Genomic DNA, 25,772 nt, shown 5'->3' with positions numbered 1-25,772 from the left:
ATATTTTATTCTAATTGTGTGTGTGTGTGTGCGTGTGTGTGCGCGTGTGTGTGCGTGTGTGTGCGTGCGTGTGTGTGCGCGTGTGTGTGTGCGCGTGTGTGTGTGCGTGTGTGTGTGCGCGTGTGTGTGTGCGTGTGTGTGTATGCGTGTGTGTGCGTGTGTGTGTGTTTTAGAGGCAGGAAGATGTACATGAAAGTTCAGTGCCCAGAGGCCTTAAGAGTTTGTCAGGTCTCATGCAGCTCCAATACAGGCATAATGTGGGTGTTGGGAACTGAACTTGGGTCCTCTGAAAGAACAATACACATTTGAACCCACTGAGCCATCTCTCTAGCCCTCTCTTTTAATATTTTCAATCAGATTTACCTGTGAAATCAAACAAGCATCCAAAGCAGTAACAAGATAATTCACATAAAGAATACACTTTAGTCAGGTAAATGAAATTTCAACTTAAATTAGTTTCAGTCTGTCTGTACAGGATAAAAGAAAATCTTTCATCTCCTCTTTATGGTCATTAAATACAGAAAATTTTCCATTTATGCCAAAGGAATAAAGGTATTTTCTCTAATAATATTCTCAGCAAGAATAATTCTGATAGAGAAGAAAAATGAGGGAGCGAGTAAGGAAGGAGAGAAGTAGTAACAGAACCACAGGAGCTATGGTGAGAGCTGGGAAGTCGCCCTAGTCATCAGACTGAGTTTCTAGAAATGAAAACTATGTACTTAAGTATATAAGAGGACATAATATAAAACTGGCAAGCTATAATTTATTATTCCTAGGAATAGATCTAACAGGGACTGCAAACTGACAGTACAGAGGCTGTCTCAAATATAGTATGTATATGTCTGGAAAAAAGAAAAACTGAATCCAGATTTCAAATTCTACATTAGTGAGGTAAGCTTTCCTACCTGAGAGCGCTTTCCTCCTCAATATATTCACACATTTAGGGGAGTGATCACATTCTTCAAGATGAAAGTTAATTTTCGAAAACTCAACATCTAGTGTTAGCCTTTACAAACAAGTCTAAAGCCAAGATGAATATACCTTATCAATATAGAATGAAATGGCCAAGCAGGAGACTAGAAGAGTCTGCAAAACACCCAGCTAGACCTGGAGGGTAGATAAAGGTGGCACTGTAACTCTTGCTAGATATGGAAATCTTCAGAGTTGAACCTCAATATATCCCATGAGCATCGACAGCATTCTGAGATCAGCCTCAGCAGAGACACTGTCTGGTTTCCAGATTTATCCACTCTCAGGAAACCCAGGAGTGTTTCCTCACCTGAAGACAAACTACTAGAGTCTTCTCTGTCTCAGTGAGACAGCGGAGTGCTAGTTACAGACAGTGAGACGTGTATGAGACAAGTGGGAGACACTAAGGTTTCAATTCTGTTAGAAAGTTGATGCTGACACAAGATGAGGATGGCATCTCTGGCAGTCTTCTCAATCAGGCTATTAAATATGCCAGATGACCCAGGAAAGCCCCAAGAGCAGGCAGACCACACAAGATGGCTCTTCTAAAATCTCCTGGGATTGCTCCAGGAGCTCTTGGCAAGACTCAGGCACAATTCACAAAGACATGCTCAGAGGGGCTCAGACAGGCTCTGAACATACTGCTTTTCCAGCGCTCAGCGCTCAGCTCCCTGCAGTCCTGTCGGGTAGCTCACAAAAATGCCTGGAACTCCAGGGGCTCAGACACTCTCTTCAGGCTTCCACCAGCATCTGCTCCCATATGCACATACCCATACACAGACACACACATACTTTAAACTTTCAAAATACTTAAAGAAAGAAAGATATTCTTAGAAATGGAGTTAATGTGCTCCTTTAACACCGGACACCGACTATTTTAGTCAGGGTCTCTATTGCTGCTTTGGAACACCATGACCACGGCAACTTGGGAAGAAAGAGTTTATTTGGCTCACACTTCCACAGCACTGTTCATCACTGAAGGAAGTCAGGGCAGGAACCTGGAAGCAGAAGCGGATGCAGAGGACATGGAGGGGTGCTGTTAGCTGACTTGTTCCTCACAGCTTGCTCAGTCTATTTTCTTCTAGAACCCGGGGGGGGGGGGGGGTCAGCAGCCCAGGGATGGCACCACCCACAATGGGCTGGGCCCTCCCCGATCAATCACTAATTAAGAAACTGTCCACAAAGCCGGGCGATGGTGGCGCACGCCTTTAATCCCAGCACTCGGGAGGCAGAGGCAGGCGGATCTCTGTGAGTTCGAGACCAGCCTGGTCTACAGAGCTAGTTCCAGGACAGGCTCCAAAGCCACAGAGAAACCCTGTCTCGAAAAACCAAAATAAAAAAAAAAACTGTCCACAGACTTGCCTACAGCTCGATCTTACGGAAGGCATTTTCTTATATTTTTGGTTGTGAGCCTAGGCTTTAATGGCTGAGCCATCTCTCCAGTCCAGGAGGCATTCTCTTAACTGAGGTTCCTTCTCCGATGACTTTAGCTTGTGTCAAGTTGATATAAAACTCTTCAGCACATTTACCTATAGTAGGAAGTTCCATCTCTACCACCTCAGCAGTCACATATACAAAGACTGAAGAAGAGCCAGGAGCTCCTTCTTAACCATCAGCAAGGCCAGACAGGACACAGGTATCCTGATGACAATAGATGCTCAGTCCTCGGTTCAGTGTAGAGCTGTGTGTGACTAGCGCTGGAGGAACAGGTACTGTAGTCTGTGTAGAGCTGTGTGTGACTAGCGCTGGAGGAACAGGTACTGCAGGCTGTGTAGAGCTGTGTGTGACTAGCACTGCAGAAACAGGTACTACAAAGACATTATTCTGTGTTCCCTCCATCACTTCTGGTGGTCCACTGTGCAGCAGAAAATGCCATGGGCCTGATTAGGGTCATCCAAAGAGAAGCTGAATGTTCATGTCCAAAGGCCATCTCCTCACAGTTGGTAGAAACTCTGGAGAGCCACAGATAGACCCGGGAGATCTGCTCACATGTACATCACCCTGAGTGCTCGCTGGCACCTTTACAATAAACCTCCGTCTGGAGGACACAACCAAAGGTGGCTTATCAAGCTATGCAGAGACACGGCAGCGGCTATGCAAAGCACCCGCAGCAAGGATGATAGCATAATGTAAAGATGCTCTACCAATAACTTATAATGTTGTGAAATATGTCAGCAGTCCATAATAGAGTTTCAAAAAGTTACTCCCAGCTCTGCTTCCAGGGAAACAGGGCGTAAGGACTAATGTCCCTGTGTCTCCCTCAGGTCAAGAACGCTGGGATTCTGGACACTGTTTCAGGCTTACTGCCAAGTATTCATTTGGAATCATCTATAAACTGTGAATAATTTCTACTAAATGGAGCATCCAACAAACGAAGGAGTTTCTTGCTCACTGATTCTGTTCTGCATGAAGAAACAAGGCAGAACAATCCTAATACCTGAATTGCTTTACTGGAATTTTAAGGCAGTTGTGATATAAAAAAACATAACACTGGAAAATGTTATATAAGTGTTATATAAAAATGAAATTAAATAAAGTGAAAAGTTTCATTTTTATGTGTGCAAGCACAAAACAGCAGAATATATCTAAGTGTCAAAACTAGCCCTTTGAAAATATCAATCACAATTCTTTAAGCTATTTCATTGTGAACAAGTATCCCACAATGGAATGACATAAAAAGCTGATTTAAAAGTAGGGGCAATACAGTTCTTTTTACCAACAGATGTACACATGTAAATTATAATAAAATCTAAAATAACAAGGCCAGCCAAATCCAGCAATGTGATATTTTTTAAAAAATAAATAGGAGGCTTGAGTGAGACAAGGGAGTTCAGCCTAGCATATCAGTCCCTGTTTCTTTGCCTTCAGAGCAAGAGCATAGGGAACATTACTTGTTTCACGTTAATAAACCAATTACAATATACCACACTCTATAGTAGCATAATACAATACTATCACAAAATAAAGAAAAAGAAAGGGCGCTGGTGACACTCAACATGGTTACAATGAAGAAAAAGGAAGGGTGCTGGTAACACTCAATACGATTACAATGAAGAAAAAGAAAGGGCGCTGTTAACACTCAATACTATTACAATGAACATATTTGGCAAAACAAGCACAAAAGAGCATTTCCAAAATCTGATTCAATCATAAAGCTTTAAAATCATTCCCTTCAAACTGAGAAGGTAGCAAACTTCTGTCATGACGTCTATACAACTCCATGTGAGGACAAACCCATATAGTAAGGACAGAAGCACTAGTCGGAGATGATAGAGCACGCCTGCAGTCCCAGCTCTTAGGACAGTAAGGACAGAAGCACTAGTCGGAGATGATAGAGCACGCCTGCAGTCCCAGCTCTTAGGACAGTAAGGACAGAAGCACTAGTCAGAGTCGGAGATGATAGAGCACACCTGCAGTCCCAGCTCTTAGGACAGTAAGGACAGAAGCACTAGTCGGAGATGATAGAGCACGCCTGCAGTCCCAGCTCTTAGGACAGTAAGGACAGAAGCACTAGTCGGAGATGATAGAGCACGCCTGCAGTCCCAGCTCTTAGGACAGTAAGGACAGAAGAACAGTCGGAGATGATAGAGCACACCTGCAGTCCCAGCTCTTAGGACAGTAAGGACAGAAGCACTAGTCGGAGATGATAGAGCACGCCTGCAGTCCCAGCTCTTAGGACAGTAAGGACAGAAGCACTAGTCGGAGATGATAGAGCACACCTGCAGTCCCAGCTCTTAGGACAGAAGCACAGTCGGAGATGATAGAGCACACCTGCAGTCCCAGCTCTTAGGACAGTAAGGACAGAAGCACTAGTCGGAGATGATAGAGCACACCTGCAGTCCCAGCTCTTAGGACAGTAAGGACAGAAGCACTAGTCGGAAATGATAGAGCACGCCTGCAGTCCCAGCTCTTAGGACAGTAAGGACAGAAGCACTAGTCGGAGATGATAGAGCACACCTGCAGTCCCAGTACTTACCTTCACCTAAAAGCAACCTATATGCAGAGACCCTGTCTCAAAAACAGGAACAACAGCAAAAACAAACAAAAGAACAAAAAGAATTAGCTCAAATACAGTGGTAAATGCCTGCAGTCCTAGCATTTGAGAGTCAGAAGCAAGTTAGAGGGCAGTCTGGGCTAAACAATAAGTTCCAGACCAGCTGTGGCTATACATGGATAATGTGTAACAAACAAAAAAGAACTGCAAAACTGCCACTGCTTTTACATGATAAAAATGCCTACATGGGGCCAGGAGGTGGTGGTACACGCCTTTAAGCCAGCACTTGGGAAGCAGAGGCAAGCATATCTCTATGAGTTCTAGGCCAGCCTGGTCTACAGAGCGAGATCCAGGACAGTCAAGACTACACAGAAAAAAACCCTCTCTCAAGGGAAAAAACAAAAGATGTCTACGTGAGAGCTGGAGAGATGGTTCAGCAGTTAACTACACACTGCTCTTACAGAGGCCCAGGACCCACATCAATGGCTCACAACACCTGTACCTCCATTTCAAAGAGACAGGACACCTCTAGCCTCCCTTGGCACTTGCACTAACGTGCACATAACCCCCAGCCCCAACAAACACACAGATACATAATCAAAAGTTTAAAAAGGGTCAGTAAGATGGTTCAGTGGATAAAGGCACTTACCACCAGGTCTGACCAGAGTTCAATCCCTGGAACCCACATGGAGAAAGGAGGAACTTCAGCTAGTAATCCTCAGACCTACACACACACTAAATAAACAAACAATCTAAAAAATTGTCTACATAGAAAACACAAAGTCTAGAAACAAACTGCCACAATAAAAAGTTATTAAAAGCTGCTGGATTCACAATCAATTAAAAAAAAACGCAATCACTTTTCCATATATCAACAAAAAACAGGAAAAGCAATTTAAAGACAATTCATGCCCCCCCAAAAGAGTAAGATAAAATAGGAAGTCCAACAGAAAATTTACAAGATCTTTAGAATCTAAGATATCAATAGGTAGAAAACCATGTTCACTGGTATAAAAGACACTATTTGAGTTAATTCTCATCATTAAGTTAAATGGGTATAGAATCCCACCTATACGTGTGACTGTCTCTAGAGGCATCTAACCGAGAAAGAAGGACCCACCTTGAATGTGGGGAATGTGGGTGGAGAAGCTGCACAGACTGGGGTCCCAGGCTGAATGAGGAAAGAAGGTGAGCTGAGCACCAGCACGTATCTCTGCCTCCTGACAGGAAGATGCAATGACACCAGCTACCTCACTTTCCCCAACATGATCAGACACAAAACAACCCCTTCCCGGATTGAGCTGCTTCTCTCAGAACCTCAGTCACAGCACTGTGCACGAGCCCACACAGACTATTCCTCAGTCAGCGGTCTGCAGGAAGATCCGAGACTGTCTCTAATTTAGCACAACAACTAGACAAGAACCATGATAACTCAAAGGTTTCACATCATGGGCTCTGAATTTGCATCTCTTCATAAGAAGCATATACATACAAAAATGTTTTATCCTTTCCTTTTTCCTTTATAGACCATGAAACTTGGATTCTTCATTTCGCCATCCTATTTCTGTCACAGGGAGCAAGTGACCAGCTCAAAGGGAACAAAAGAATGGTGTTGCAATGTTGGGTTGAATGAGGAACCAGGGTTCCCCATTCACAGGTCACTGATGAGAAAGATATGCCCACAGAGATGGCCATGCTGCCCAAGACCTACAGTCATATAAAGAGGTCTGTGAATACCCACTGCTACGAAAAAGCAACAGGCAACCCAGAGGAGTCAAGTGAGCAAAGCACACTCCAGGCTAGAGGGATGCAGTGCAGCAAGAGACCCTCCCAACAATCGCCAGCAAGCATCGTACCATCCAGTGTATGCTGTACAAGATGGGATCAGAAAGAGTTCAATCAAGAGCTCCATGCAGGCATCACACTGAAGACAGTCTTGAGAGACGGAGTTTTACAGGGACTAGAAGGGTAAAGAGAAAAACATTCTCAGTGCAGAAAAGCCCCAAAAAGCAGGGCTGGGACAGCAGGCATCCAACTGTAAAGTAAGGGATGTCTACAACAGTGCAAGGAAGCCTGAGGACAGGGTGGGCCAGGGTAGGAAGACCTGGAACAGTGGGAAAGGGTGGCATGGAGTAAGACGGGCTGGCAGGTCAGGTGGAAGGTCTGGAAACTGTTGAGTGGTAGCACCCAGCAAGAATGAGCAGTCTTCCAGGAGGCTGTGGGACAAGGGAGTCACAGGCAAAGGGCAGCCAGATCCAGAACTGAAGGAGCAATGGATGTAGAGTTGTTAGAAGCACCCAGATGAAACAGCAAGAAAACAGAGTGATGTGGGATTCCCCTCTCTATGCTGTGAAGATTTTATTACCATTAGTTAATAAAGAAATTGCTTTGGCCTATGGCAGGGCAGAATAGAGCTAGGTAGAAAAACTAAACTGAATGCTGGGAGAAAGAGGGCAGAGTCAGGAAGACACCATGTAGCCACCCAAGAAGCAAGATATGAGGTAACAAACCATGAGCCTCGTGGTAAAATATATAATAATAGAAATTGGTTAATTTAAGATATAAGAGCTTGTTAATAAGAAGCCTAAGAGCTAATAGGCCAAAGAGTATATAATTAATATTAAGCCTCAGAGTGGTTTTTGGGGACAGGATTTCTCTGTAGCTTTGAAGCCTGTCCTGGAACTAGTTCTTGTAGATCAGGCTGGCCTCGAACTCAGAGATCCGCCTGTCTCTGCCTCCCGAGTACTGGAATTAAAGGCATGCACCACCACCACCTGGCTCAGAGTAGTTATTTTATAAGTGGTTTTGGGAACAGGTGGGCAGAGAAAAGCCAGTCCAGGGGAACCAGGGGGACATAAAATACTTTTAGCTACAACAGACACACTCTGAAATCCAGCCCTGTAACTAGGCATGGGAGTAGCCTTCTGAATCAAGGAGGACACAAGACATGCTGTGGTGTCACCTTTTACTTTGCAACACCAGTCAACTATAGCTAAGATTCAGAACATGCCATGAAGATGCCACTTCAGAAAAATGGGAGACACATTCACTAACACAAGGATAACACCATCACAGTATCGGAAAGGAAAAGTATACAGCAAATTACCAGGTAGAAATGGTGATTTCTTCTTCATAATCTTCTTCTCTTTCTTATCCATCTTCTCAGGACTTTCCTGTCCCTTTTCCTGCTCTGCATCCATGGAATCGGCTTGCTCAGCAGAGACGCTAGAGGCATGTGGACTCTGAGGAGACACTGTGGACGTCTGAGCATGGCTGCAGTCGCTGGGAGGTGCTGCAACTGGAAGTGAAGACAGCCCACTGTTTTCTAAGGCTTGCTGAGACAGAACAAAACTATAAGGTTAGAAAAGCCGACAGCCCAAATGTGCCTACCAAAAGCTACCCCAAGATGCCATAGTCTTACCCACAGAACTCTAACTCCTCTCTAAGAAAAAAGCTCTACAATCCCAAGAAATGTTTTACTATTGGAGACTGCAACACCCCTTCTAATAGTCTACATCTTACCCCACCCAAAACATAATATAAGTAGTTATATTTCTTAAATTTATGGGCTCAGAAGTCATTAATTAACATTCAGAAGTCTAGCTCAGAACATACTTGGATCACAAGTTATCTCAGGTCTACCTGTAAGGCACAACCAGAGTTCCTGACACCCTGACCAACGTATCCTGCGGCGCCTGCCTCTCTGGAGGTGAAGTATCTGTGAATGCCGCATTCTGCCCAGAGCTGGGAGAACTCTAAGCAAGTACAATCAACTTCCTTCCTCCTCATTTCCCAGAGGTGCTGGGGCCATTCATTCACACACTAGCTACACAAAGCCAACATTGTGTCTCTACACTATACATGCCTAGGACCTTCTATACAGTACACCTGCATCTTAGGAAGAATGGAACACTTCTTCACCTCTCTCAACAGGGATGGACACAGGACAAGCTTTAAAGAACCTACCAATGTCCAGTTAGTTCATTTACGGAATTAAAAAAAAGTTTCCATTTTTCTTAAATGTACAGATTACCGAACTGTTTAGAACTCAGCACTTCCTGTTGGTGATGACACAGACATATTTTGTTTTACTGCCATCATTTTCAATGTAGCCACATTTTTTTAAAAATATTTATTTATTTATTATGTATACAATATTCTGTCTGTATGCCTGAAGGCCAGAAGAGGGTGCCAGACCTCTCTACAGATGGTTGTGAGCCACCATGTGGTTGCTGGGAATTGAACCCAGGACCTTTGGAAGAGCAGGCAATGCTCTTAACCACTGAGCCATCTCCCCAGTCCTCTGTAGCCACATTTTTAAACCAGCCTCCTTGCATCTCCACTGTTCAGTAATAAACCCTGATCTCTGAGAACCCAAATGTAAACGCCTTGCCCAGCAGGTAAGCATGCTTCACCTGAAGGATGTCCTGGTTGATGCCCACTGTCACACTCAGTTGTCGCCCAGACTGTGGGGACTGCTGTGCCTCCACTGGCCCCGGCTCAGACAGTTCCAGAAGCTGCTGAATGACATCAGTCACTGCCTGAGAATTCTGCTGACTAGAGACTGATGAGACCTGGGCTTCCACCTGCTGCAGAGGCAAAGTCTGAAAGATCGTGGCCTGGAACACAGCAACATTTTCATTAAAAATGCAACTTCCAAGTTAAACACAAACTATATTAAGGGAACACCCTCTCTAATGGCATCAAAAGCTACTGTTTCCCAAAAACTGAGATGCAATTCCTCAGTGATCTCTGTGAAGTGCAATGTTGGCTCTTAAAAGAATGTACTCAATAAACCCTTCTACAACCGTCTAGGAGTTCTCATGGAGGTGGGAGATGATATCAATGCTCATCTTCCCATTATCCACCAAAAAAGAGTGAATGTTTTAAAAAAGCACAATGTTAAGGAAAGACAGTGGCAAAGAAAGGGAAGGAAGTCGATGTGGTCAAAACGTTTAACGCACTTCTGAGATACTATAGCTAAGAACATACTGGAAAATATAGCCTAATTCCTGTCAGAACTCAGGAACAGAAATGCCAAGTCCAAAGGCAGCTGGGGGCTGGGGGTAGTGCAAGTTCTCAGCCTAGTCCTGCAGAGGTGGACATATTTACCTACACCTACAGAATGCACATGACCAAAGGAGTAATTACACAGGAGTAATATATCCAAAGTACTCAATCAATTACAGCAAGTGTACCACAGCAACACACGGTGCTCACTAGCAACAAGAGCAACTGGTAGTAAGATTACTGGGAAGTCACTGTACTTACTTTTTAGTTAGAAATACTTAGTATTCGTAAAGTACTATAAAAATTGTAAAAAAAAAACAAAAAACAAAACAAAACAAAAACATTGCCATCCTCCATAGAACCACAAAGAACTTACCTTCAGGCAATGGATGACAAACAGACAGATAGTAGATAGATAGACAGACAGACAGACAGACAGATGGATAGTTTTTAAAAAAGAAAGGGGGGGGCCTGACTCTACCAAACTAAAAATAACAAACTATCAAATGAGACTCAGGACGCTTTTAATGGCCTTTTAGTCCCTCAAACTAAAGTCTTCTGTGCTCTAACACCACATTGAAGAGCTGGTTCCCAAGGAAGAGGGGATGGAAAGAATATGGGCCAGAGGATGGGGAAATGTATAGCCCAAACGATGACACTGACATAGCCTTCCCACTCATAAACTCACTGGAGCTGTGGTTATCTGCACAAGATGGTCACAAGATTGGATTCCTCATCTCATTCTGAGGTTCCTCTCTGGGGGAATACTAGCAATTCACAGAAGGAAGGATTGTTGTCTTATTAGTGGTATAGCCATTGATAATTGTACTTGCTCCAGTAAATTAGCTCATACCCATACTCAGGCAAGAGCCTCAAATTAACCTCACTGGTCATCCACAGAAAGAAAACATAAAGGCAGAAAGGCAACTTGTTGAGAAGAGGAGCTCTAGTAGAGGAGGGAGTGAAAATGACTAGTCAAACAAAAAAATTAAAACTTAAGAAAAAACAAACAGGTTCCTTGGTGTGGTGGCCACTGATTATTGCATATGGTACTGAAACCCAAAGAGGGTTTTTTTCACAATTAAATATTTCGAATTGGGAAAATCCATCTTAAACATGGGCCACCCCTTCTGTGGACAGTCTATATAAGGACATGGAAGAAGGAAGCTGGCTCTCTTTGCCTGCTGTCTTCACACTCTCTTTGCAAGTAAAGTCCTTCACTGGCATTAGAGTTAATTCTTAGAGATTCTGGGGTATACTGAAGACCAGCTGAGACACCAGCCTTATGGGCTGAACAGCTACTGCATTCTTGCATTCTTGGACCTTCTGTTGGTAGACAGTCACTGTTCGACTAGCTGGACCGTAGCCTGTAAGCGATTCTAATAAATTCCCCTGGAGGTGGCATACAATTAGATAGATAGATAGACAGACAGACAGGCAGACAGACAGACAGATAGACAGACAGACAGACAGACAGACACACACACACACACACACACACACACACACACACACACACAGATACATGGATGGAAGGATGGATGGAATTCATTCTGTAAGTTCTGTTCCTCTAAAGAACTCTGATGCATACACTTGGTCACATGCATTACAAAGAAAGCCTTCTCCAGCTGTGCATGGAAAGGTGGGGTAACTTTGTCTTCTGAGACACAAACAAGGAGCCAGAGATGGCGAGAGTTGTGAAGGATAGAAGGGGAACAACAGAAGCAGATCAGATGCAGCAGGAGTGGCTTTCTGAAGCGAGTACCTCACTTCAGTAGAAACAATCCTGTTATGGATGCAGCGCTCTCTCTCTCTCTCTCTCTCTCTCTCTCTCTCTCTCTCTCTCTTACACACACACCACACACAAATTATTATCCAGATTACTGTGTATAATCACCTTTAGAATTACATACTGAAAAAGGAAATGGTGAAACTATTATTTGGTTACTGACACACTAAAATATTCATTTTTTAAAAATCGTAAATCCAAAAATGGAATTTTTATGATTTCATAATTACTCAATTATTCCTGTTTATAAAGCTTTATAGCACTCTAAAAATAAACTGTGGAAATCATCCATAACTACTAAACTATGAGAAAGAAAAACATAGAGCAAAGGGACACCATGTGTAACCCAGTCACTAGCCAGCACTGAATAAAGGAAGCAAAGACACTACCACCATGTACCCACGCATGAGCATTCATGAAAATGATTCTGTACTGTGTAGTCAACTTTAATAATACCACATCCTAGGCTTAGATTTTGGAATTTATTATCAACTGATAAAGTATGGTAGAAGTTATTATTAAAGCTGTTAAAAAATCCTAGGAAAAAACACACAAAAATGTGTGTGTGTCCATGTACGCATTTGTGTGGGATTGTGTTTTTGTGGGTAATATGTTTGAGGATGACTTGGAGTCATTCCATTTCTAAATACACGTATTAGGAAGCAGAATTTGGTATCCCAAAAGACCTAGGAGAAACTATTACTTCCACATGAGAAAATGAGAAACATTACCTACAAAGTGGATTAACTCCTAAAGATAAACAATATTTAATAGTCATCATCAGCATTGACTGCAATAACTAAATTCTATAAATTTCTGATAATTTTTTCTGTTTTAAAGGTTTAAATGATAAGCCATAAATCAAGATTATGTATCATCACCCTGAACTTTAGACAGATAAATTTTATTTAAAAAAAAAAGTAGCACCTTATGTACAAAACTTTAACCATACTTTTTGGTAATTCAAAAATTCATATTTAAAATGATATTTGAGGATTTTGTTGTTTAAATTTAAATTATTAAGCTTACCGTTATAACATGTGCAGTCTCTGTAGAACCTGTGGAGTTGGAGGGTCCACCCATATGCATCTTGCTGATGTGAGTATTTAAGCTACCTAAACTTTTAAAGACGCAGCTACATTCTGTACAGTTATAAGTGGGCCCGTTTTTTACCTTTAAAAAAAAAGAAAAAGTAGTTTTTTTTTAATTTTTAGTCAATAGATGAGCATATTTAAGTGATAGCAAAGAAAATTTAGCCCTCCATCAGCATGAGATAATACACAGCTCTAGCAATGGGTATTCTGCTTGTTTTAAATTAGCTTAAGAATCAATGATACAACTACTTAATCAATATTACTAGTTTAATATCAATTGAAATTTCAGTGTTTCTCTAAATGAAAAAGCGGCTAGGAATGAGGAAACAAACTTTTCTGTTATCATAGTTTAAACATCAAAATGTCATCATATGTCCTCAACTTCTTAGATTGCTAAACATGCTCCCGAGCGAAGGCTGGGTACAGCTGGGAGCTCTGTATAGTGAGCTTCTAGGGCCTAGCACAGGTATGGAAGAGTGGCTAAAATCGGTAAATTTCTCAACAAATTCAACATCCATCCATGATTATTTTTTATAACTACAACTAAGCCAGAAACAGACTACAATTAATTAAAATGAGAAAGAACATCTATGATCAGAGACTGTATCCCAAATATTCTCTATTATTAGAACCTAACCTTAGTTGCCGTCATGATTACGAGGAAGGCTTGAAAATACACAAGTCACCTTTAACCTATTTGCAGTACCTCCTAAGAACCAAATTTAAACCAGCTATGATGACATACACCTTTAATCCCAGCACTCAGGAGGTAGAGGCAGGTGGGTCTCTGTCAGTTTGACATCAGCCTGAAATTGCACAGGAAGAACCGGTCTCAAAAAAGAAAAAAAGAAGAAAAAAAAAAGAAGTGCATTTAAGGCTATGGACGTCTCACAGGATTGGATAATACTTTAACGTGCCTCTTTAGAGGCCCTTTCAAGTCTCCCATCACAAGACAAGTCCCACGATGTCCCCACTGTACACACTGCAGAGGTTCTCCTAACATGGAGTCTTAGCAAGTGTCTCAGAGGACCACCCTAGGGTCCCAGAAAGGTATTTCTGAAATATGTGCTACATAAACACACAACTATTCTTCAGTGATCAACTCTACTCAAAGGCAACTCACAAGAATGACTTGACCAAATTACAGTGTCAGTACCTTATCACTATTTCATGACTTAAGAGAAAAATAATTTAGTGAAAATAGAATTCTGAATCTTAAGTATTTTTTTTAATTTTAACAAATCAGATCTAAACCCCCGCCCCCGTGTGTGTGTGTGTGTGTTATCTGCATGTGATAGCTAAAGGGCAACCTAGAGTAGGTTTGTTTTGGAAAAAAAACTTCCCAATGGTCTAGAATTTGCAGATTCAGCTAGGTTGGCTGGCCAGCAAGCTGTCCCTAGCTCCACAGTACTGGGATTACATGTATCCATCATGCCTGGCTTTTTTGTTTGTTTTGGTTTTTGAGACAGGGTTTCTCCATGTTGCTTTGGAGCCTGTTCTGGAACTAGACCAGGCTGGCCTTGAACTCACAGAGATCTGCCTGCCTCTGCCTCTCAAGTGCTGGGATTAAAGGGGTGCACCACCACCGCCCAGCTTTTTTTTTTTTTTACCCCATGTGGATTCTGGAAACTAAACTTAAGTCTTCACGCTTATAAAGCAAGCACATCCCCTAAGGCCTAGCTTTGTTCTTACTAAGGGAGCTTCTGTTGGGTTTATTTTTGTTTTTTATTGTCATTACTGAGAGAAACTTTTGCTAATTAGCCCACACTGTCCTCAAACGCACAACCTTCCTGCCTCAGCCTCCAGAGTGCTGAGATTATATGTCAGTCATTCAATTTCTACTACATGGTTTTAGCTCCCCAGTCACTAAAGTGGTACTTAGGGATTAATTCTATGAAAAACTTTAAAGATACGTATTTGCTCTTAACGATAGTTTTTGCTGTACTATAAACTGCTGTGTGTTGATCTACTCTTTTGGTGTTTTGGAGGACCTGCCACCCAGCTCCCAAATAAATCACACAAGAAGGCTTATTCTTAGTTATAAATGCCCAGCCTTAGCTTGGCTTATTTCCTGCCAGTTTTTCTTAAATTATTCCACCTTCCTTTTGCCTGTGGACTTTTATCTTTCTCTATTTCTATATACCTTTCTTTCCTTCTTACTCTGTGACTGGCTGGGTAGCTGGCCCCTGATATCCTCCTCTCCTTGTTCTCTCACTCCTCTTCTTCCTTGGTTCTCCTTCTATTTATACTCCTGCAAGCTCAGCCTACCATTGCTCCTGCCTCGGCTACTGGCCATTCATCTCTTTATTAGGACCACCAGGTATTTAAGAAAAGCACAGCAACACAGCTTCACAGAGTTAAACAAATGCAGCATAAATAAGTCACACATCTTAAAATAATATTCCCCAACAATAAAATGATTCATGGTGTAAACATTTGTGTTAAGTAAATATTCCTTTATATTCTATAACTAAGCCATAACTAAGACACTCTAAATAATAGACACACTGGTCCTAAAAACAAACTTAATGCAAATGCTTCCAGGGGCTCTACAGTTAAGCAGGACTGTAGACAACAGCCGACGGCGGCCATCTGAGCTGACTCATGTAGCACGGGAAGAACATACAGCTAGGTCCGTGTAAAGTGTGCCTCGGGGCCGAATGCCAGCCCCACTCTGTCTACAGCAAGGTCAGTGCTTTCTGTTTTACTTCTTGTCTTTCTCTTCTTACACTTGATAGTGTCTGTTGCTGAAATAGATGATCACGGTTGATAGATCACATTTATCAAAGATATTACCATTTTTAAATACTCATTAAAAGTAAGAGCGCGAGTTAAGATTTTGTATTTCTCCACATATAATAAACCCAAAGTGCCTGGAACAGTGGTGCACACAATTCCAACACCCAGGAAGCTGAAGTGTTTGCTATGAATGCAAGGTCAGCCTCAGCTACATTCTGAGTACCACACACATAGCAAGACCTGTCAAGAACAACAAAACAGTGTGTTTCCAGCAAAGTATTTTTGCTGAAATAGGGTACTGTACACAGCTCAATCTTCATTTTCAAAACTGTAACATACTTTCTCAGGCTAGTCATTAACTCAAGAGACGTCTAACACTCTGAGAGCCCAAACACCATGCTCACCTCTGAGTGGACCCTCTGCACATGGGACTGCAGGTTCCCCTTCTGAGAAAAGGCAGCAGGACAAAAGGCACAGGCATGTGGCTTTTCTCCTGTGTGCTTGATCATGTGGGTCTGCAGCGCCCCTTTCTGGTTAAAAGCTTTTCCACACTCGCTGCATTTGAATGGCCTTTCACCTACCAGAGAGAAAAAGAATCACTAGGTGAGCATATTTTAGGGTGAGAGAAAGACACAAGGTACACAAACTATCCTGTCAGCCAAACTGCTCCCAGGGACCTGAAATTCATATACACAGGTATCAGGTATCTCTTAAACTTCACCCTGTCCTAAACAAACCTTTCCATACCCCAAATGAACCCCACAGCAGTTCTTGCTTTCTCTCAACCTGCTTACTCCCAGGTCAGCCCTGTTCCCTGTCCAAACTACTGCCTACGGCAGGGCACAGCCCCATCCATCCTCGTCACCTCGGGCCAGCCCTGCTGCTTCCACCACACCTTGTATGGGCTGCTCTCAACTCAACAGAAGGACCCTTTCTAAATGAGATCACAGAAAGTTGGGTTTGCTTGATGCCTCCCAAGCTTCTCACTCAGCTAGGTCATCCCTTCCCACTACCTGCTCTCTACTGAACCTTCTCTTGCCTCAGCACAGAACACAGGTCCACTGAAGGCCTGTCACCTATGCCTGTCCATCTCCCTGAGAACCCACACAGCTTGCTCCCTCGTGGTTCTTCTGCCGCTGCCACAGTATTACCTCCAAGAATGACTTTTAACCAATTCCAGTTGATTTCAAAATCTCTCATGTCTATCCTGTAATCCTTGCTCTCCTTCTCTGCTTAACTCCCTCCATATGATCTGTAGTCAGTAACTTCTGACAGTTCACTTATTATTCTGCTTCTAATACACGCGCCAAGAAAGAAAGGTTTTCAACTGTTCTGTTCATGGCTCTCATTTCAGTACAGCACATGCATTATCATTCTATAGGTACTCATTCGCTGATCAATGACGGAAAAGAGAATTATATAGTTAAAATCTAACTACAAACTAGTTCAAAGTCTTGTCTCACTAACATTCCATCCCCTGGGAAATATGTGAGCAGATAGATCCCTACTTCTCTGAACCGACCTCAGAGTTAAATAAATTAGTGAGATGGAGATGCAAGTGATCTTAGAGAAGAGGTATCACTGGGAGGGACAGATAGCTAGGATGCTCAATAAGAACCATGGGTCCTGGGAATGGCATCTTTTCTGTTCTAATGGTATTAACTGAAATGCATCTCTCCTTTCTTGGATGGGGTTCATACACTCAAGCAGTAGCCCCTCAGAAGACCACACATCACATCCTCACATCACATGAGGCACACCCACTCAAAGACCAAGCAGAGAACACATGAGCCTTCTTCTACTTAAGAGCATCTTTGATAGCCTACCTGTGGTTGAGCCTTGCAGGCTAGTAAGAAGATGCTGAGGACTAGGCAAACCACCTTCCCCAACATTCCATGCACTCAAGAGGCCAGCCAGAAAAACTATATGTGATCAAAAGCTCAATGTCAAAAAGAGCACATATGGCAAATTCCCAAAATCACATGAAAGTGTATACAGCATTGTGTCCAGGGGATATGCTACTCTGATGCATGTATTTTTATGGATGTGCAGAAAAAAATCTCAAGGGGCAGACATCAAACTGTTACAGGTATGCTAAGAAAGCAGTGTAAGTACTATTTTCTTTGCATTTTTCTACTTTAAGGGATGCAACAACCTTCAAGCTATCTTTTTATTAGAGGAAGATAAGCTAGAATTTAACACTCTAAAACTCAACATTTTATCACATTTTCTTTTAGATACAGGGTTTCATGTATCCCAGAATGACCTCAAACTCACTACATAGTTAACAATGACCTTAAACTTTTCTTTACCCTTTTTGAGACAAGATCTCTTTGTGTATCCCCCTTCAGGTCTAGAATTCCCTATGTAAACAAAGCTAGCCTTGAATTCAGGTCTTCAGCCTCCAAAGTGCTGGTAGTAAAGGTGTGCAATACCTTCAAGGCCTGGCTGACCTTGAACTTTTGATCCTCCTGCCTCCATCTTCCAAATGCAGGGATTACAAGCAAGTATATACCAGCACACCTAGTTTGTGCAGTATCAGGAACTGAACCCAGGACTCCATGCATGGTAGACAAGTACTCTACCAACTCAACTATGCCCCTATGCCAACATTTTTTTTTTTTTGAGACAAGGTTTCTCTGTTGCTTAGGAGCCTGTCCTGGAACTAGCTCCTATGCCAACATTTTAAAAACAGTACTTTTTTCTTCTCTTGATTTAAGAAATATAGAAAATGCTCTAAAAATATCAACTTTATACTGGCATATAAATGAGCTAAGAAATTATCTGAGTGATTCTGCAATACAGTACATAAGACATTACATCAAAACACCAAAAAAAAGAGACAAAGCAACAAAGCATAATCCGAACTGGTCAAAGCAACCAGCCAATCAGCTGCAAGTTCATACTGCTTTGTCACTACTAATGGAATACAAATCAGATCAGAAAAAAATGGCAAAGCACGGGTGGTTATTATTTTAATCTTAAACATATACATATTTGCCATTTCCTTCATCATTCTCTAGAGAGCACGTGCATTCTTCATAAGAGCATAAATTATCTTACACAAAATGGCAAAGAATATTCAGCTGTGAATATTGTATTCATTTCAAATACTCAAGCAAGTCTAACAAGCAAGCAAGATAATACACTGAGAAATAGGCTTTTTTTACTTTAATGCTGTTTAGTTGGTTCGTTGATGGTTTGTGAGGCAGGGTCTTACACTATAGACTGGGTTGGCCTGGAACTCTATAGCTGAGATGACTCCAAAGCCCTGATCTTCCTGCCTCGGCCTCTTGAGTGGCAGGATTACAGGTCTATAGCGCCATGCCAGTTACCTTAATGTTTTGTAGTATGTATCATTAAAGCCAAATTGTCACACACAGAGACCTGTGCTGCCTTTACTTCTGCAGATCTAAGTAGCCCAGGTGCCACACAAGTAACAACCATGTCAACTTCAACTGACTAGAGCTCACTCGACCCAAACACTATTCCATAATTTTTTCATTTATAATCTAGGGCAACTAAATGACAAACAGAGAGAATGAAATCAGAAAATTAGCTAACCGTACCGAACCGAGGTTATATAGCAAAGAACACAGAAGCTAGGGTGAGACTGCAAGTCAACTTAGCAGTGAGCACACTTCCTTCGAATCACATAATAAACCATCTGAAAGCAAATGTTTCCCATACCTGTGTGTATCCTTATATGTCGCGTTAACTGACTGGGCTTCTGAAATGTCTTTCCACAGTGTGGACACGAGTACGTGAAGCCGCTTCTGTCAATGTTCCGATTGTAAGTTCTTGTACCTGATGCCCTGGTACGACATATGGGAAAACATTGAGTCACCTCCTTCCATCACGTTTCTAGGCGAAAGACTGCCACAGAGTTTAGCTGGAGGGTCATCACAATATGCTTTAATGATAAGTCAAACATCTGTCTGCCCAACATACGAACACAAAAGTACACATCCATGAGTTGAGTGGTATAAATTCATTTTGCCCATTTCTGGTGAAAATAGAAGCTTGGTTTGCTCGCAGTGACTGGGAAGCAAAGGCAGAAGGAATCTTGTAAAGCATGGTTTGTTGGTTTAGTCATGGAGGCCCATGCAGATACAAGTTCTACATCGACATGCTCTCCTACAGCTTTCTGTGCTCAACAGGACCTGCATGCTGACAAATGTCCACCTCTCACCACATAGCTAGACAACTGACTCTTTACTTGACCTCCCTGGAAACTGTCTGACTGGCAACAACAACCGAACATCAGAAAGAACTCTAGACCCCTGCCTCAGCCTCCAAGGAGTTACGTCTTCACCTGCCACCAGATACCTTCCCACCGTCAGTTATGATATGCACACCCCTTAAAAGTGCCTGTCCATCACAGTCCCCTGTCTTGCTCCTCTTGTTTGCCTGTCTGTCTGTCTGCCTCTGTCATGTCCCCCTCCAAGACTGCCTTTCACTCTTTGACTCTCCCTCTCCCCGCTCTCCCAATAAATCTCTTACACACACACACACACACACACACACACAAAAAAAAAAAAAGACCCTGTGGACCCTGTGCCATTTCAATCTATTCCTTTTCATGTCAAGGAATGGAAATTCCTTAGGTTTAAATCTTAAGACCTCATTCAGGATTCTACAAATCCATCTTCAAAAGCTGTTGTTTTACTCTCAAACATGTCACCTTCCAGCCACCAACACTACTGCAGTAATGTTATCTGTAGGAGAGCATTGCCTACACATAGAACATACAGCTTCCTGGCACCCTGCTGCCCTCCTGCTAAGACTATGAGAAAAGCAATCACTCATACATTTCCAATCAGCTCCAGAACCCAATGTATGTAGGAAGCATGCATTTTATACACATGGATATAGACACACGTGTAAAGAGAGAATAAAAACACTCCTGGTGTCCTGCCTCCACCTTCCTACTGCTTAGATTCACATGCAAGATCATGCCTGGTTTCCACAGTGCTAGGGATTGACCCAGAACCTTGTGCATGGGAGGCAAGCACTCCACCAACTGAGCTACATTCCCAAACCACATTGTATTTTTATATAAAACTGACATAGCAATGCATGCCTATAACTTAGCACTCAGGATGTAAATAAGAGGATGATTGTTTAAGGTCACCCTGGACTATGCAGCAAAACCCGTCTCAAAAATCAGAAACAAGTCAGACACTAAAATAATGGGGATATTAGTCAACAACAGGCAAAATGAAAGTGAAAGACAAGACACAGGAACCTACTAGTTCCCCTGTCTAAACAGCCCTGGGAGCATATTACATGCTGCCAGTGTTTACAGATTCCCAACACTTGTTGGTAAAAAGAATAGACATTCTCTAGCCACTATAGTTTGGCATGGTGGCAAGCTGATGACATTGCTGACGCTGTCCTTTATAGTAGCCTGTCAAATCAACTTGATGACAGGCATGGAGGCGTGTAACTACTATCCTTGTACTTAGGAGGTAGATTCTGTAAGTCCAACACCGGCTACAAAATGAGACCCTATCTTTAAAACAAGCAACAATAACAACAAAACCCTCCAAACACAAACAAAAAACAACAAAAGACAAGAAGTCAGCTCAGTGAAAGTGACAACCAATCACCACCAGCAGGAAAAAGGAAGTAAGGCAGCCAGGACACCCTCCTTTACTTCTTGTCTATTAATAAACAAACCTTCCTCCCCACTCCAAGGCTAAGGACGCACTGGAGGGGGAGGAGCAGTAAGAATTAGAGCCAGAGGATGAAGAGGAGGCTGTGAGCCACGCCTCTTAGCCAAGGAACTCAGGAGCTGCTCTAACCTTCACAGGAGCTGTACAGCATTGAACCAATCAGCTCTAACCTACACATGAGCTGTACAGCATTGAACCAATCAGCTTTCACGGCCTTAGCCCTAGCTAAAGAGCTACTGGCTATTAATGGCTGCATTTGCTTCAAGAGCACAGCCACTTGTAAACTGTTCATGATCCAGGAAATAATCCCACAATTGTGCTCGTGCAAGTAACCCTAACTAAATTCAGTGACCATTAAAAAAAAAATCGTGACAGTAGGAATGAGAAGTGTCAGAAAGAATTGCATAAATGAAGTAGGAAAGAAAGGAAAAGGTGAATATGATCAAAATACACATGTATCAAAGTGTCAAAAGTAAATGCTAAAAATTAAAAAAAAAAGGTAAAGAAACAACATAAGTTAGAATAGCTAAAACTCAAGAACCTGAAAAAATGTTAAGTGTGGCCAAGAGTATATGTATGTATCCAAACAGCAGTGAGGAAACCAGAGTTCTATTGAACATGTCAACAATGTTAACAAGACCAGGACAAATCAGCTGTGTGCTCATAGTTGCTGCGTTTCTTCCTACAACACCAAAAACTTGAGTCAATCACAGCAAAGTAGGCCAGTTTTCTGGATCCCATAGGGTTTTCACTGTGCTAGTCTGGGAATGACCATACCTAGCTTTACAGTGAGCCTTCATGTGTTCCTTCAGCTCGGGCGTCGTCTCGAACTCCATCTTACAGGCCTTGCAGGTGTGGACTCGGTTGTTTGCCAGCTCCTGTCGGTGCTCCTCCATGTGTATGGCCAGTTGGCTGTGCAGCGTGAACTCATCCCCACACTCAGAGCAAATGAGGTTCTGGAAAAGGAACATTTCCAAGCCACTGCTCCTTAAAAGAACTGGTGTCACTTTGAACATCAGCCCACAAATGACACCTTCCTCTGGAACATACGTCACATTCGCCTCTCAAAAATGCATTATTGTGTCCAAACTGAAATGCATAAAAATCATTTCTACAAGTAAAGGATAAAATGAAAACCACAATTCGCAGACAAACTGGATTCTACACCAAAAGGCTATTGGACATTTGCCAAATGGTCCATGTGTTCCATGAAAACTTCCATGCGTTCCATGAAAACACATAAAGGTCAGGAAGGGATTCTAGGTGAGATTATAATCTATAGAACACCACCAAACACATAGGTAGGTGATTATTTGTCAATGGAAATGCCTCATTGTCCACTGAGTTACGACTACAGACTGAATAGCTCACACGGGCAGCTAGACTGCTGTAAGTAGGAGACACACAGGACTTACCCTGTGCCCAAACCAATATCATAAAAGTTCTCCAGTCTTCTTTAGGACTTGAATAGTTTATATCTAAGTATATATATATAATATGTAATATATATTTTAATGAATTCATTTCATCTGCTTAATGAGGATTTTTGCTTTAGTTTGGGGTTTTGGTTTTTGTTAGACAGGGTTTCATTCTGTAGTTCTGGCTGGTCTGGAACTCACTGAGCAGGCCAGGCTAGCTTCAAACTCGCTAGATCTGACTGCCTCTACCTCCCAAATGGTGAGATTAAAGGTGTGTGCCACAATGATTAGTTTAATGAGGGTCTTGTGGGGTGCTGGTCTTTTGTTTTATTTTTTAATGTAGCTGCAGAAGGCAGTTATTCCAGTCCATTCCAGCTGGACAGAGTGGACTAGCCACTGTGGAGCTGGGTCTGAGTTTATCACATGTGACAGACTACATGAACCCTGGTGTGCTCATTTCCAACCCCACAGAAGAAGAGGGCAAAGCGAAATTAAATGATACAGAGATGACAAAAAGAACGTGACAGTGATGAGTACTTCCGCAGATGGCAAGTGCTGGATTAGGACAACTCCAATCCATGGACATGTGTGCAGCTTCATATGCAGCACTTACTTTTGCTGTGACCCTGGCAAACTGTCCAGACATAGAAAGTACCCCATCAATGAGCAGAAACTGTTAGTTCCAAATCATGAAAGGTCATTTTTCTTCGACTGTGATATGATCACAGGTTCATATAACCCCAGCTAGCCTCAAACTCACTATGTTCCAAGGATGACCTTGAGCTTCTCCATCTTCCTTGTTCTGCCCCTGGGTAGGTGCTAGGATTACAGGCCTATGCCACAGCACCCTCTTTATGTAGTACTGGGGGTTGAGCCCAGAGCGTCACACATGCTTGGAACAACTCCACGAACTGAGTTAGATCCCCAGCCCTTCTGTTTTCCCATCAGGATTCCCCCTATTATTCTGTATACCAGTTTTGGATGCAAAGCTCAGCAAAATTAGGTTGTGAACTGTACTTATAGCTCTGCTGCAGGAAAAGGTTAAAAATGAAGGGAATTGCCTTAAGAAATCTAATAGCGATTTTAAATTGACATTATAATATAGTAACTTAATGAATTAATAAACTACTAGACTGTTAGTAACTTGGAAGATAATGAAAATTTACCCTAGCATACTGACAAAAGGAAAGAAATTAGCCATTCCAATCCATGAATGTGTTTGGCAGAGAAAATGTTTATTTTTTTTTATTAATAATCCCATCACTTGTTCAGGCTCAAAATTGCAAGACAGGCTGGAAAGATGACTCAGTCATTAAGAACACTGGCCGCTCTTCCAGAGGACCTGGCACACATTTGGCAGCTCACAAGTCCCTATAAGTCCAGGTCCAGAAGATCAGACGTCTCTTCTGACCTCCCTGGGTACCAAGAGTGCACATGATGCACATATGTAAACGCAGGCACACATACATACACATGAAAATATATAAATACTTTTTTAAATTACAAAACAGAGCTGGACTCTTGGTATTCCCCATTCCCCACTCTTATTCTCTTGCTCTGGCTCACACCCACCACCTTTTCTCTCATTTTTTTTTTCTTTTTGGTTTTTTGAGATGGGGTTTCTCTGTGTAGTCTTGACTGTCCTGGAACTTCCTCTGTAGACCTGGCTTGCCTGAACTCAGAGATCCACCTGCCTTTGCTTCCCGAGCACTGGGATTAAAGGTGTGCACCACCACCATCTGGCTCTCTCACTTTTACACAGAATGATCAGATGAATACATCTGGGAAGCAATCTACATGGACATTACACACACATTTCTCAGAAATGTCTATGTGAAAACATCTGTTTATATACAATTTGCTCAGATGAAGAAAGGAAGATGGAGCACACCTCCAGAACCAAAGCCAACACATGCCTTCACTGTCTTTCTGCTACTGACCTGACAATTCAAAAGAAGCTAGGACCTTCCTCTCAGTACCGCAGAGATAACTGAGGAAGTCTCTGCATCCTCCACACCATCAGAAGTATCACTTCTCCTCCTAGACTCTCCTGGGGAATTATAGTGCTCTTGAGGAGCCAGCGGAAGTCATGGGGGAAATTTCACACAGCACTTTACTTGGCTGATAACATACCACCTCTGAAGAGCCAGGGTACACAAGATTAAGACTGCTCTGCAGCCTCAGAGTTCCCGGAAAGAACACTGACTCCTCTCTCATCTGCCTCTCCAACCTCCATATGCTGCACTGTCCTGCCAAGCCTCAACATTCCAGGACAGAGCTCTCCTAGTCTCTGTTAAGGACTCCAAAATGATGTTCAGTGCATCAAGTACTCCAAGTTCACCCCACTGAACACTGTTCCTCCCCTACATAAACAGGACACACCCTACATCACAGCAATCAACAAATGTGCACAGCCTCCTTGTGAGCTGCTAGGTCTGCCAAGTAGTGGGGGAATGCACCTGCTATTCTCCAAACATCCTACAGCACCCTCCAAGGGAGATGAGTAAATTCAATAAAGAACATTAACTTTAATAATTATATGAAGTTTAAGGAAATGTGCTTAATATTCAGAAACTACAGTTATTTTTCTTCCCTAGCTTGAATAATTTGATAGAGTACTGACCTTAAGGGCTCTGGGACTATTAATTTCAGCAGAGCACTGAGGAAAACAGTCTACAAATTCTAAAAATGCCACCTCTATCACAGGTAACCCTAAACTAAAAGTCACTTATGCTTCCTAAATACATATATCAAAATGTGTTTTTATATTTTCAAATCAATTTATACACAATAAGCACACATTAAAAGAATAATTTTTAAAAAATTATTGATTTTTATTTTATCTATGTAAGTGTTTTGTCTGCATATAAATGTTCCACATGCATGCACCACTCAAAGAGGCCAAAAGAGGAATTCAAATTTTCTGGAACTGAAGTTACCAACAGTTGTGAGCTACCATGTGGGTGCTAGGAACCAAACCCAGATCCTCCCAATCACTGAGCCATCTCCCTAGCCCCAGGAGTGACACTTCACTGCTGTATTCCTTTGTCACTTGGAGCACCATTCCCAAGGCCTTGGTGA

The 25,772-nt window shown here is 42.3% G+C and overlaps 1 protein-coding gene across 5 annotated transcripts in view; it reads right to left on the bottom strand.

Annotated features, from left to right (window-relative positions):
• Positions 1-25,772, bottom strand: part of Znf236 (zinc finger protein 236) — an 88,087-nt gene that overhangs the window by 52,471 nt on the left and 9,844 nt on the right. For all 5 annotated transcript variants that reach the window (XM_075968146.1, XM_075968147.1, XM_075968148.1 and 2 more), the window contains exons 4-9: positions 22,051-22,229; positions 19,286-19,410; positions 16,000-16,172; positions 12,792-12,935; positions 9,379-9,582; positions 8,070-8,298 (exon numbers count right to left, since the gene is read on the bottom strand). In XM_075968146.1, coding sequence (XP_075824261.1) covers positions 8,070-8,298; positions 9,379-9,582; positions 12,792-12,935; positions 16,000-16,172; positions 19,286-19,410; positions 22,051-22,229 — 1,054 coding nt within the window. The remainder of the gene's footprint in view (positions 1-8,069; positions 8,299-9,378; positions 9,583-12,791; positions 12,936-15,999; positions 16,173-19,285; positions 19,411-22,050; positions 22,230-25,772) is intronic.

The sequence above is a fragment of the Microtus pennsylvanicus genome, chromosome 4, assembly GCF_037038515.1.
Source record: "Microtus pennsylvanicus isolate mMicPen1 chromosome 4, mMicPen1.hap1, whole genome shotgun sequence".
NCBI lineage: Eukaryota > Metazoa > Chordata > Mammalia > Rodentia > Cricetidae > Microtus > Microtus pennsylvanicus.
The sequence above is the reverse complement of the archived record's forward strand: the minus strand, read 5'-3'. Positions and strand labels throughout refer to the sequence as shown.